Source organism: Aplidium turbinatum, chromosome 2, assembly GCF_918807975.1.
Source record: "Aplidium turbinatum chromosome 2, kaAplTurb1.1, whole genome shotgun sequence".
Classification (NCBI taxonomy): Eukaryota; Metazoa; Chordata; class Ascidiacea; order Aplousobranchia; family Polyclinidae; genus Aplidium; species Aplidium turbinatum.
The window spans coordinates 25,020,857-25,036,196 of NC_137473.1; the positions used below are offsets into that span (position 1 = coordinate 25,020,857).

The 15,340-nt window shown below is 38.9% G+C and overlaps 1 protein-coding gene across 1 annotated transcript in view; it reads left to right on the forward strand.

The window, feature by feature from the left end:
- Nucleotides 1–889: 889 nt before the first annotated feature.
- LOC145788454 (lactosylceramide 1,3-N-acetyl-beta-D-glucosaminyltransferase B-like) overlaps nucleotides 890–15,340 on the forward strand; it is a 58,439-nt gene continuing 43,988 nt past the window's right edge. The window contains exon 1 of the mRNA XM_082600220.1: nucleotides 890–1,160. Coding sequence (XP_082456346.1) covers nucleotides 890–1,160 — 271 coding nt within the window. The remainder of the gene's footprint in view (nucleotides 1,161–15,340) is intronic.

Below are 15,340 nucleotides of genomic sequence, written 5' to 3' on the forward strand. Positions count from 1 at the left end.
CTTTGCAGACAGTTCTCTGGAAGTGTTGTTCCCCAGAAGATGTTGTTTTTTGAGTTCACATATCCAGACAATAGAAAGTGAGCCTCATCACAGAACCAAACATCGTCCAGATAGTGTGGGTCCTCGTCGATCTTGTCATAGATCCATCGACACATCACTACACGCATCTCCTTATCCCTTTGAGTAAGTTTATGCTTAATCTGTATTCTATAGGGATACAATTGCAGATCTTGCACTAAGATCCTTCTAATTGACTCCCGAAGAATTGCGAGTTCTTGGCTGCGGCGCCGTATTGACTTGTTTGGACTGTGACCAACCGAATCCCTGACAGCATCAATATTGATCTGGGATCGAGAACTCTTAGGCCGATCAGAATGGGTAGCTCTGTTACTCTTGGCATTTAAGTTTAATATTGTTTCGTGAGCTCGGAACTTGTGGATCCAGGTGTACATGAGTTTTTTGTCCGACAATCACAACATCAAAACTTTTTTTTGAATCGGGCTTGCACTGCCACCATCGACTTCGTCTCAAAATACGATTCTACACAAAAATTATTTTCTTTAACTGTCCAAGGCATTTCTAAAATACTTTATTTTTATTTTTACAGGCAATGATTCTTCTACATAAATCTGACATATAAAAGCATTTGGTTAATCATTGTTGATTTTATTGACATTTTCGTGGGTGGCATTTTTTTGGGTCAGTATTATACTGCTGACAAACGCGATCGCCTCTCCAGTTAATTTATTTGTCAGCATTGTCTATAAAAATGACTGTCATTCATATTCTAACGGCTACATTGCGTAAGAGTGCAACAATATTTAAAAAACTTATATGTCCTGCTTAGCGCCACTTCCGCTTTGTCCCGTCTTTCCCCACTATTGTAATCATGGCAGCCTGTTACCCAATTTCAAGACTTATATTTTACAGTTTGCTCAACGATTGGAAGGTTCACCAACATACGACTAAAGTTCAATCAAAAACAAAAAAAAGTCATGACCATAGTGCAACTGAAGAGATACCAGAAAAAAAACTGAAGCCGTTGGTGGTGTCAATGGATTCTTTAAAGAAAGATTTAAAAAATAATCTTTTAACGTTTGACGAATTCCCATCCGATCCAAAAGTTTCATATTATCCTCCGGAAAACTTCTGCAATTCAGGTAAATGTTTTCCTTTTTTCTAAAATAATTTCTAAGGCAATATAGTTTCGGGAGAGCATTTGTTTTTTTGTGCCAAATACAGGCAAGACACAACAATACAACAGGGTTGAGCATTATAACAATATATTTTGCATATTTACAAATAGTTTTAACAGCCAAACATTTTTGGCTTAACTTAAGCTCTCATCATGAATCTGAAAATATTTATAAAAATGCAACAAATTTCAACTTCTTGAAAGCAACTAGCTATCCGCAAGAAATACGCAGCGATTAAAAGAAATATTGTGGAAAATAGACAGACGGAAAACAAATTGCATTAGGAAATGGCAATTACGTAACTACAAAAGAATTTGCACTACAGGGTACGTGATACATCTAGTAAATGTTGAGGACAATGGACGCTCCTCCGGCAAATAATTGTTTGTTTAACCCCATTCGGACTAGGCGATTTTTGTGAAGTAATGGCCTGACGTGTGGACTTATTCCATCCACACTTTCATTTTCTAATAACTTTTGATATAAAAACGTTACAAGGTTGCTTTTTTCGCAAAGTTAGAGCAAAATTATTGACAAACTGGTTAAAATTTTATGTGAACACACATAGCCTACTCCACCAGTTTTTTGCTATTGCTTTTTTGCTAAAAAAAAGTCAAATTTTTTAAATTTGTCTGATGTCTCCACCATGATCTCCTTGAAATCGCTAATCTCTTCGTTAAAGGCAGGCACGGTCCAGTCATGCATGTAATCCGAAATGGTCAGTAGTCATGTAGGTCACGCAGTAAATCTTGGAACGCACAAAACAATACAAATGTTTGCTAACTTGCTTGTACAAGAAGATAAAGTTTTCCAGATAACCAGCGCAAAAACTTTTCACCAACCAATATTATGCTTCGAAAAACATTTGTCGTTTAGTAGAAAACATTAATCCCTACGCTGCATTTACAAGGAATATTTCAACTTTCAGATAATGCTTAGTTATTGCGTTGGCTATTTCCTTGTGACTTCAATCTGCTTGTGACTTTGTAAGGAATAAGTTACTTGAAATGAAATTGTTTTAGACTTGCGTTGGAACATGTATAAATCACGAAGAAAGTCGTCAGAAATTACAGCGCAAGCATACCAACAAACGTCTCGATAACTATTCAGCTTAATTATTATTTTGAATTTAATTGATATGGTTGCATAGTAAATTGCTGGTTTTGAGGGTTTTTGTGAGTAGCCTAATTACACTGTTCAACAATTTTTCAAAAGTTGTTTGCTTCCGGTAAGAAAACTATTGATTCTTAAGTATTTTTGGACGCTGAATCCAAAAATGTCGGTTAAAATTGCTGATTAGCTCTAGTTTAAAAGATAAAAACTTGTTTCATTTTTGTATGTTGATCTACATATGGCAAGCCTTATTGGTGCACTTTATCGAACACAACAGTAACAATCTACAAACGGTGTAATAATCGCATGCGTTTATATTTCAGCATAGCATATGCAACAAATAACTGTCACTTTTCAAATATAAACTTCTAATCTATTTTATCTGTTCTTCTCCTTTTGCCCTGCCGCTTGTATACGGTTAATGGGGCATCCCTAGATAGCTATCATCCAGCAAAAGTCAGCAAGCATTGATTGATTCTGTTTTCCCTGGTATCTCTTTTCCTTAGTAGATATGCATTGGTGAAATCGCTCACCAATCACCATGCTCATCGCTAACTTTTCCTCAATTTGGTGGAAAAAATCCAGGTGCGAGTCCAAAAGATGTATCCTCAGTGACATATTGTACCCCACGCATCTGTATGCTTTAATGAGATTGGACACCAATTCCGTGTAGTTATCAGCTGTTCGTGTAGCCTAGTTGTCAGCTCTTCAGCCAGCAACTTAAACGCTTCCCATCCAATTTTCTCTTTGCCATATAACACTTGACCAAATTCACCGTCTTCGAGAAGGTGCCTTATCTGGGGACCTATAAACACACCTTCCTTTATTTTCGCTTTGCTCATTCGGTGAATTTTTTTGTCGAGATGCGTGAAACCAGCTCCTGCTTTGTTCATTGCCTTGACGAAGCTCTTCACTAAACCCAGTTTTATGTGTAACGGTGGCAACAAAATCTTATTTGATTCAACAAGTGATGGTTGTAGAACGTTTTTCTCCCCTGGAGTCATAATTGACGGAGAGGCCAGTCTTTCTTGATGTAGTTGTAGTGGGAATGTTTCGCTCGATTATCCCATTCACAAAGAAAACAGCAGTAGCCTACTTAGTATAACCTAGCTGCAGGCCCATAACAAGAGCTACTACCTTTAGGTCACCACACAGCTCCCAATGATGTTGGCCATGCTTTATGCATCTTAGAAGTTGCTTTATGTTCTCAGTTTCCGTTTAGCCATTGCCGAAGATTTGAGTTACAGCATATGTGAGTGGCCCAACTCTTGTCCTGATCACCAACTTTACATTCAAAGTACAAGTGACATGCTTTCCTGACCACAGCCGTAAGGGCCGTTATACTTCGTTTTTGTGAAGAAAAAGTTATTTCATCACATATGTAGGAGAAATTGTCTGCTTTATTGATGCATTTTCGAGGCATCTGCAGAAAGAGCAGTTAAGGCTACACACATAAAGTTTTTACAAAAGAAGCAAGCAAACAACCCAACTCAAACATATGTCAAATAAAAATAATATGAATAGACACGTCATCTACCTTCCAACTAATATATTAAGTGCCCAACTCTATCTGATCGATGGAAGCTACAACAGATAAACACACACTGCTGTCCGTGTCAACAAGTAAAGCACATTTTGGCATGGTGCCATATCTCAAAAACTAGAGCTAATCAACAAATTTCAAGTTGATATTTGTGATCAGCGACCCCAAATTAGCCAAGATTGACTCTATTAGTTTCAGAAGCAAATTGGCTGCTGACCGGTGTTATCAGTTTTTGCGTTCATACTAAAATGCTCATCATTCCATTGTTTATACGACGTTTCAATGTAACCAATCTGCTTTGTGAATAAAACGAAATGCCTCAAGCACATGAAGACAATAAGGGTGTTTCGGTTGACTGAATACTGAGGAAGGATGCAGTCTAAAATCACTCAAAAAACTTTTCGAGCAGTTTAGTTTAATCCATGCTTCACAATGAAACTTACTTCAAATTTAAAGTATAGATTTGTGTGGTAACAAAAGCACTAAATCAAATTCAGAAATTGCTGATGAATGAATTATGTAAACTTTCCATAGCATGAAGCAATCAGTACAACAGTTTGAGACGGTCTTTCAACGTAAAACAATGTTGCATTAGCAAAAATATTAGTCAAAAAAACTTGGTTCCATCGATGTAAATTTGTCTAGTTTTGGATCCATAATTTTAATCTTTTTCTGCATTATCGCTAAATGGCAAAAATAAAAATAAACGTATTTGTTAGAAATGTTGATTCAGCGTTGCTAAATGTTATTCAGCAAAAAACTTTTAATTTTATTTGACTTTGGGTTTTTATTAGTTTGAAAATTGTAGAAATAACTTCGAAAATGTCATTGTTATTTCAAAAACTTTGTTTTTTGCAAAAGTTCAAAACCAGTAGGCTGTATAGTGTATAGTGCATAGGACTACTTCTAAACCTAGTAATGTGCTCTCTGTCCCTTTGTAGATTGTCGATCTAAACAAAGTCGAAAGCTGGCTTATCGCACTTTTTAAAAGTTGTATGTTGTTGTAGGCTACCATAAACCTCTGAATATATGATTTACCAACAAATATAACAATTGAAAACACGTAGTGATGTATTGGAAACTAAAATACGCAAATGAAGAAAAATCATCTTTTGTTCAATCAAAATTTATTTTAGAGTAATCTATGCAAGAACTCCAAATGCAAATACATTTGTGAAGAAGAAATCAACAATCATGCTGCTAAAAGTGAAACTCTATCTATTTCTATGCACGAATGTTTGAATGTTTGTCATTTGATAGTTTACACGGCGTTGGTAAATGTAGCCAATCTGCTTTGGAAATAAAAGTAATCTCTCCCTTATGATGTTTTAGGTGACTGAGCTGTGTAAAAGTCTGCAGTCAATCATTACTCCTTGGTCACAGCGGTAAACCATAATCTCTTCGTGGGAAAATTGTAACATAAGATTCCCGGATCCGTTCGTCTGTATGTAATGACTAGGGCCATTTTTATATGACCTTAAAAATCAATAATATGACTTTATTTTTTGGAAAATATGACTTTATATGACTTGATGTGAAAATCGTTTATTTTTACATACGAACAACGTCACTCACGGAACTAAAAAGTAAAACATACGCAACATAACAGTAATACACATCCATTTTTATTTTAAACCACTGTTGTATTACAGTTTCATGTAGTGTGGAATGTTAAAGTATTTGAAGTTACGACTTGGACGCAAAAATGACTTTAGTAAGGAAAATGAGCGCTCCACAGATTCTGATGTGGGTTGACACTTCTGCAGTTTTGCATAAGGCGCTGGTGAATTGTCTTGTCTTTGTAGCTCCATAATTTGTTTCACATCGTTTTTGTCCAGTCGCTTCTTAATGTAATTTTTGAGCTCAAGCGGATCTTTTCCGAAATCAAGGGCATTTAGATTAGCATGGGCCTCTTTGATGGTGTACGTACAACTTTCCATTTTGAGTATTAAGTTGATTTCAATGTGTGACCTCATAAAACATAGGTCTGTGAATGTAAGAGTTATGTAGGCTAATCCTACAGTTTGCCTTCGTTCAATCTGAAATTGCCTTACTTTCTTTGTGCTTAATTGCTTCACCGCTTAAATTGGTATTTTTTATTTAAAGTATACAACGGCATGACTTTATAACTCAAAAATATGACTATATAACTTAAAAAGCTGATTTATGACCTAACCAGGAAAATATGACTTTATATGACTTCATAACTTTCTTAATATACCTCATAAGGATGCGGTTTTTGCGTTAAAATTGATTTCACGACTTACTGATGCATAGAAAAAAATATGACTTTAATGACTTTAAATGGCCCTAGTCATGACCGAAGAAACACTCTTTTGAAACCGTCTATTCAAATTGTATTTCTGTAAAATTAGCCACCTGGCTGTCGAAATTGGGATGCAACACCGTAGACCACTAAAACTTGTCACTACAACAAACTACTTAGATAAAAGACAGAAACTTTGTCCAGCTAGCAAGCACTAAGCAAAACAGTTAAATTTGCGACCAACGTTCAAGCAACAACCTTACGAATGACTAGAATAATTTGCGATATTTCAAACTCACGTAAACAGTAACTGTGACGCAATAATAAAAGACATTGTCACGCAATTCAAACAGGTGTTCAAAGGTGGTGATGCAATGTTTCATCAGGTCTTACGAACGATGGTGCAATATTTAAACATTTTCTAGCAATTTCCATGACGTAAGATGCCAGCTAGGTTAAGTAGACCATAACGGTTTTTATATGACGTTTGATTTGGTGAACAGTTGTCTGGAACACTCCTAAAACTTCTCCATTGGAGTGTTCCAATCGCACTTTTCATAATTATATTTAGGCCTATACAGTGTAGGCCTATGTTAACGTTTGGAAATTTAAGGTGAGATTGATTTAGCAATAAAATAAATTTGGTAACAAATTGTGATGGCGAATAAACCAAAACTTTCCCTGCCAAAGCAATTGCGTTGATTTTTGAACATAAAGCTGATGTTAGTTTAGAGATGATATTAGCTTAGAGAAAATATTTTTTTTCTCAAAATTAATTCCATCAAAAGAAAGTTTTGGCATACATCGTTTCTGGTGTTGTCGACGGAGTGAGAGAAATTCAACTAAATTTATTTATGACGCTTATCGAGATCAAACAAGTGCTTAATTATTAATTCATATTCATTCAACTTTGCTAAATGTTGCTTTATTGCAAGCAAACCTATGTTATTTGAATTTGGGCTTGACAAGAGTTTGAAAATAGGAGAAGTGCTATGTTAAAAAAATAGTATTACGTATAGAATATTAGTGCGCTACAAAAAGAAGTGAGTACATCCATTTCAAAGATTTTTGATAATAATTGAGCAAAATCTTATGTAGTTAGAGCATTGCAAGTTTTACAAGTTCATTTTGCATGTCAAGCTTTATTGCATTTGTGTGGTTTTCATATTCAAATCACTAAGAGTTCATTGTGCTCCAAATTATTCTGAAAACAGTTTCTAACTTGATGGTGCTTCAAAATTTCAACTGTAGTTGTCTAGTTTGAGAACAGTGAGCTACTGCCCCGTTGGTGAAAGTTGCTTTATTGCACTTGCAGACTGCGGTAACTTCCCGGTTAAGTACGGACATAGGCCTACGCACAGTAGCTAGCAAACAAAATCAAAGGGTCGATCTAAGAAGATTTCGTAATTGAGCATATGTAGGCCTATTGATAAACTGGGCCCCACAAAAAAAAAATTTACGTTGCTGAACTAACTCCGATAAATTATGGAAACTTTCTGAGGAAAAGCTGTAGCATCTTTGATGGAAATAGGCTACTAGGATTAAGAAGAACTTCGGTCATTGGATCAAACAGTTATAAAAGGATAATAAACAATAACAAAGAATAGAGTATAACTTTCTGAGTGGTAGAACCGGTGTAGCAGTCCAAGAGTTACTGCAGGCCAAAAGTTACAAGAGTTGCCAAATATTTCATTTAAATTTTATTTAATTTTGTTTTGAAAAATAATTAACTTTTTAAGGTAATTAACTTAAAAGGTCAAATTAATAATTATAAGTATTTTGTAATGTTAATTGAAAAGCTTACATTAGTTTGAGAGCAATGAATTCATTACACTTAGTTAAAACAATTTTCGCTTTTCTATCGATTGCGAAAACGCCGGGCATCCCTGATAACTTTTGGACTGACAGGAACTTCCAGACTGCAACGCCGCAGAAGCAGTCCAAAAGTTACTGCTATTGTAAGTAGGTGTGCTTTTTCGAAATTCGCTTGGGAAAACTTGTAAATGGACTGAAACTTCACTGCAATGGTGGATAAGTCTTCGAGTTCAACGTGTTTCCAATGTTGAAATCATTTATACAAATCTGCTGCAAGCGTCAAATCTGACAATCCTGTTCTAGTAACTTCTGGACTGGCAGTAACTTTCAGACCGCGTATACGCGGTCCAGAAGTTACGGTAACTTTCAGACCGCAGTAACTCCTGGACCGTTACACCAGTGCCAAAATGTTATAGTTGGCTACAAAAGCTTTTTTTCACAAATCATTCTAAATCAAAATACATTGATTGATTGAATCTTTATCCTCGGACTGGGAAAGCTTCTTGCAGAGCTTAATCCTGGCAGTTTCGCATACTTGTAGAGGCTTTGAATCACCGACGCAGGCCCGGTCACCGAGATTGACAGAGTGAAGTTTTGCGATTGCTGAAGTCTTGTTGCTGAAGTCAAAATGGAATGTGAACAACATACCATATTTTTGTTGCAAACAATTGAGCATAAATTAAAATTTTGCATTCATTACTCTTCAACATCAATGTTTATTGCACACTCTGGACAAGCCTGCGTCACATGAATAGCACAGACAGCTTTACCACACAGCTGGCACTGGTTTTTACTTTTAGACAAATTACTTTTTTTCCTCTTTGCTGGTGAGCCAGTGATTGAAGGGCTGCAAAAATAGCAACCTTCGCATCCAAGAATAGTAACTATTTTGCTTAGAACGGATTTTTGAAGACCGCACCATGACCGCATTTGTATGTGCGGTTTGATCAGCATCATTGCAAGTTCCCAACCAAAATCAAAAGAATTTTGAGTTTTGGGATCAATTCCTTTTTGCATAGCTAAAATTGTGCTTGCATTGACCCGACATGTGTCCAGAATATAACAAAATGCGGTTGTAGACCAACGTCGTGACTTTGTTTTGCAAGAATAAAAGCCAATCCTTTGATCTACGACATCTGTTTCACCTTTTGTGAAGTCGTAATGCTTGTACATTGCTGGCTTTTTCTTTGGGTCTTCTTTTGTAGTTCCAATAAGAGGTTGCATTGTTGAAAGCAACAGAGCATTGCGTTTTCCTGAACTTTTAGTCTTTACTATGTAGGAATGTAGCACTAACTTCTTTTCAGAACTCTCCCAATAACACTGATAAGACAATTCCTCTGGCTGACCGACATCTTTAATTTCGGCAGGGATTCCGTTTCTGTTGCTTTGCAATGTCCCGACGCAAGTTATATTTAGACTCAATAGCCACTGAGCAAGTGGAATACTTGAATGGAGCCTGTCATATGATAGGTTTCTTCCTTGTAAATCATGACTGAGCTGTAGCTTATTTACAAGGTATTTTACAGTTTCTTCCGTTCCACAAACATAATACTCGGTGGGATTTTCCAGCGGCTTTCCACAATAAGGATAGGTGGTAAAAGTGTAACTGTAGTTAGTTACGTTAATCGATTTGAAGAGCATTCCATATTCAGCTGGCTTGCTTGGGTAGCATTGCTTGAAACCAATACGATTTCTCATTGGATACAATGTTTCATCCAATGCCAGAAACTCCGCTGAAATAATATGTTTGGAACAGTTATCATTGAACATTTCAAACAGTGTGCGAATAGCAGCAAATCTGTCATGGTTCCATCTTGTCTGGCGAGTGGCTTGATCATCAAATGTCAAGCAAGCATGGAGAAACTTGAAGCGATTTTTGCTCATTGTTGCTCCAAACCCTGGCGGTCCTACTACAGGTGCGAATAATTGGTTTATTTCATGACTGTTGAGACCCAGCATACCTCGCATTAAACCAAACCAATATATGCCAATAGTTCGTTTCATAGGTTTCTCTGAGATCATCATCGTCTCTGCCTAAATTCATGCAACGTATTCGGTTGTTTGTGCTATCAACTATTGGTCACAGCGGTAAACCATAATCTCTTCGTGGTAAAATTGTAACATAAAGTTCCCGAATCCGTTTGTCTGCATATAGTGACCGAAAGGAAACACTCCTTGAAACGTCTATTCTTAAAGTGTATTCCTGTAAAATTAGCCCGCGGCTATCGAAATGGAGATGCAATGCCTACACCTCAAAACTGTCACTACGATACAGATTACTTGGATAAAAGACGGAGAATTTGTCCAGTTAGCAAGCACCAAATAAACCAGTTAAATGTGCGACCGACTTCCAACAAACAACTTCGAGAATGAATCAGAAAAATTTGTGATAACTCAAAGGCACAATGTTTAAACCGGTTTCAACAGGTTTGACACGAGTCTTACGGACGATGGTGCAATTTTGGCTCATGTTTTAGGAATTTCCATGACGTAATATTCAGTAGACCCGAACGGTTTCTACATGACGTTTGACCAGGCGAACAACCGTCTGGAACATAGCGGCCCCTAGTTATGACAGTCTGACATGGCATAACTAAAAAAGAATTGACGACAATTGTGAGCCAATGAATAAAAACACATGATACACAAATTGTTTGAATCACTCACGTTTAAGTTAATACGCAAATACAAAGGGCATGCGAAGAATGAACAGCAATAAGAATAAACACGACGATACATGAAATTGGTACCATAGGTATTAGGTACACGCAAAAATGATGCTATATACAATGATTGCGATAATAACCGACTGTTCTGGGCTCAGACAAGTGTCGGCCACCGCAGACAAAACCAGGCTCAAACCCTAACACTTAGGTGTTCTTTACGGGGGCGAGGCACGAAATATCCCTCAACACATAGTCTACTTTCACTTTCCCCGTACTCTCATCATAGTTGCAGACGGCAACTTTAGCTCTACGAACCACAGGCTTCCCTTTCCTAATTTGTGGAACTACCTCATGCACCCTCCCAAGTTGATACTTCCCACGTTTACCAATGTCCTGGAGAGAACCTACCACTACAAGTTGACCAGGCTCCAAATTCTCGGCCATTTTTAGCCATTTTTTCCGGCCCTGAAGACCTGGCAAGTAAAAATCGATCCATTTACTCCAAAACTGCTGAGAAAGTGACAAATTGAACCGATAATCCCTTCTTAATTGGTCACGATCATGTGGTTGCCCAACAGCACAATATGGGTCTAAGTATGGGGTCACAAGTGAGGCAGGGGTGATGACAGTAAAATCCCTAGGGTCGTCGCTCAAAGGTACCAAAGGGCGTTCGTTCACGATCCGAACGGCACTGCCAGAGTTTGCAAAATACCATCTCGGTAACAAAAAATCCTTAAGCAGGTCCAAAGAGCGAAGCCACGACTCCCACTCTTTAACAAAGCTATCAGGGACCTCGATGACCCAATCAAACTTGTCTATCGCCAATTGCTGAAGTATAAGGCGTGCTTTTAGAAAAAATGGCGCTCCAAAGCCTAGCGGATCAAAATTTTGTCCAAGCTGACTGAGCATACTTCGGCGCGTGTGTTTAGCTAAGGGCTTTAAGGAACATGCGATACGCATCTCGTCAGACTCGGTTTTCCACACACAACCCAATGTCTTCGCTGATGGCAAAGTCATATTTTCAGTCTGAAAGTCAATGTCACGAATCAAAGGTGAAAGCATCTCATTATCCAAATTTGACAAGACAATCATAGCCTCCTTGTTAGCACTCCACTTACCAAGTTTAAACCCACGGCTATCAAACAAAGCAATTGATTCATGAGTGATTTGCTGAGCTTCCTCTAAGCTATCAGCCGAAAATATAAAATCATCCATGTACATATTATTTGCAATATTGCAGAGAGTCAATTCACCAGCACTGCTGGGATTCTGCTCGATCATTTTCTTTATAGCCAAGCAAGCGATATACGGGCTACTCTTTATTCCCCAAGGGTGTACACAAAAACGAAATGGTACCATCCTACCATTTTCAAGGTCATCATCTTCAAACCACAATATACGAAACAAATCCCTTTGCGACTCAGGTAACTTTATTTGAAAGAAGCATTTAGTCACATCAGCCATGAGACCAAATCTACCAAGCCGAAATCTAGCCAAGACATCTACCAGAGGGTTTAACAAGTCAGGACCCGAAAACATTACATCATTAACACAAGTTCCTCGGAATTCAGACTTGCCATCGTAAACAATGCGCTTTTTTAATTGTGACGTAACAAAGTATGGTAAATACCATTCAAATCCCTTGACATTTCCTGCTTCACCAGTACGCTCAATATAGCCATTTGATTTAAGATCTTTCATGGTGTCAGTAAGGAAATCACGAAGTTCAGGTTGTTTTAAAGCCTTCTTCCTTAAAGCAGCAACTCTATCTGACGCCAACACAAAATTGTTAGGTAGATCAATATCTTCCTTCAACGGAACAGGTATCTCAAATCGACCATCTTTCAACTCAATATTCGGTTCAACAAGTTCTCTAGCCAACTTATCATTGCGAGACAATTCACAGGTTTCATTTTGCAACGTCAAATCCTGAATGACTTTATTCAGGTCTGCTATTTCCATATCACGAGACTCAATGTTACGCTGAAAGCCAGAGATGACATCCGACTCTGAAGACGTCTGCACTCTGCACACTTTAGCAACGCTTTCCTCTAAGGGTGACTTACCACCACAAGCCAACCAACCGAGAGGAGTGAGCAAAGCATGTGGTTCACTACGATTTTCACCAACACGCTCTTCTTTTGCACACATCAAATAAGCGTTGTCGTTGCCAATCAGTACATCTACAGTACTACAATCATTCAAATGAAACATATTCACGTCATGAAAATGACGGAAACCATTTAAATCTTGTTTATGCGGTAAAGTTTTAACATCATCAGCCCAAGCTGGGTTAACCACCGAAGTTATATCACAAAACAGTTCATCTGTCTCTAACGACTGGATGTTGAGTTTGACAAGGTCAGCACAAGTAGCTTTCTGACCAGCCAGGGTATCCATTTTAAACGACGCTTTATCGTACGGTTTAAGATCAAGTTCACACACCAAGTCACTCGAAACAAACGTCAACTGCGAACCAGGATCATGCTGACAATACACCAACTTCGATTTGCCAGTCATTGGATTCAAAACACGAGCAGCAGTAACGCGGTTAAAGGCTGCCTTAACATTTCCAATCTTAACATTACGCACAGGAACTCTGGCACGAGCATCATCTTTCCCAACAGAATCCAGAGAATCATGTGACGTCACATAAAAATCATGCAGAAGAAAATAGTGTTTCCTATCGTTGTTAGGCCCACACTTACGACAGTTATTTGCATGAACGCAATCCCTAACCATATGCTGGCGCAAACAATTCAAGCATTTGCCAGCTTTCACAATGACATCTCTCCGATCTTTAGGTGTCAAGCGCAAAAATTCTTTACAATTAGACAAAAAATGATATTCAACTTGACCACGTGACGAACAACAAATGCATGCCGGTAGGTTTTTACGTCTGGCTTCACCACCGCGCGGTGCGCCAACAACAGTCGAGTACTGCGAACTCCCTGACATCACATCATCATGGGGTTTTACGGACGTCTGCCTAACCGGACATGAAGGCAATTTTCCTTTGCCAAACTTTTTAAATTGCTGCGACTCACCAGAATCGCCCATTAGCATAATGCTAAAATCAGTCGACTTACGCGTTTCCTCTCGTACAACAAAATCGAACAAACTCTGAAAAGTAGGCTCATTAGTGCCACCATACTGATCACCTAAAAAGTCAAGATAACGCTGCTTAGCGTCAAACGGGAGTCGCTTAGCCAAATCCAAAACAAAACGTCCTTCCAATTTATCACGCTGACCATAAGCTTGCGCGTAAAGCAAACACTGCGATAATTCATCTTTAAACTCTTTCAGATCACTGGAAGAGGTCGAAGTCAATTTGCTACCATAGCGATACTTTCTAATTTCTGGTTCTGCGAAAAGACCTCCACGAACCCCAAAACGCTGGGACAAGCGAGCTAACGACATTTCTATCCTGTCTTCCTCTGACAAGCCAGGGGTGTCAGAAACCAAATTAGCAATCGTTTGCGCAGCTGTTCTAACACAAGCTGCTTGTAGCAAAGTCAAACAAGTCCCCTTAAAGGGCAAAGCTGCCATTAAGGCCGTAACACGATTTTTAAAGAAGATAAATGGCATATTATTACCATCGTAACCAATCAAGGCCGCCTTATCGAAAAACGTCCTACTATTTTGGTATTCAAAAAAGCAATCCTGCTGTTGAGAACTTGATTTAGCGGGAGAAGACAAGCTATATCCCTTAATGGGCTGAGTGGGCTCAGTCACATGCACAGCCCGATCACGATCCTCACACACGTTAAAATCAGGAGACGCGATACGCCTCTCACAACCACCCAAATTACGTGTAGCTGGGCGATCCACAACTAGCGGCGCAGAAAATTTTGAAGGGGGCAAAGCATTACTGCTAATGGCGGCCCCGTGACCTGTACGCTCTGGGGGAGGAGTTCGGTTGTAATTCACAGACCTTGGCTCTACAGCATTCGGAAGACCCTTAGCCGCGGCCCCGAGACCTCCTGAAACAGCTGGAAAACGTGTGGATTGCCCTGGTCCACTCACAGGTTGAACGGGCGTTTGGAAAAGGTTATGTAAATTAAACTGCGATTGATGTTCATTTCTGGAATGCCTAGAAGAGCTCTTCTTAGAGCTACGCCGGGAGCCCGCCTCTGATCGATATTCAGCTAAAACTACCTCTTTACGTTGTTCAGCCCTCAACTGAGCGTCTTTGAGTGCGAACTCAGCAGCTCTCGCTTCGGCTTTCGCGGCGGCCTCAGCTGCTCTCGCTTCGGCCTCAGCTCTCGCGGCGGCCTCTGCAGCTCTCGCAGCAGCCTCAGCTCGTATGGCCTCAGCTCTCGCGATGGCCTCAGCAGCTCTTGCTTCGGCCTCAGCTTGTATCTGGAGCTCCTCTCGTTTTAACTGTAGGTTAATTTGTGTAACTATCCGTGACGAGCTCTCAGACATCCTAGTGCTTACGTTTGAGGCGCTATCCTCAGGATGTATGTCAGCATCCAACCTATCTGAGAACTCACTTTCTTTTTGTTCGAAGTTATGTTTTAAAGAGTTAAATTCGGGATCTACCCTATCACGAAGTTCTGCCAAGATTGCAGAGTTAAAGATTTTAGTCAAAAGAGCATGGAAATGCAGTAATTCCTCTTCTAAATTAGATAAGTTAGATCGAAAAATTAACAGTTCCTGCTTATCACTCAAAGAACCTAGGGCTACAGAAAGTTCCCCAATTTGAGTCAAAATATCCCGTCTAAGATGCCGGGCCTCT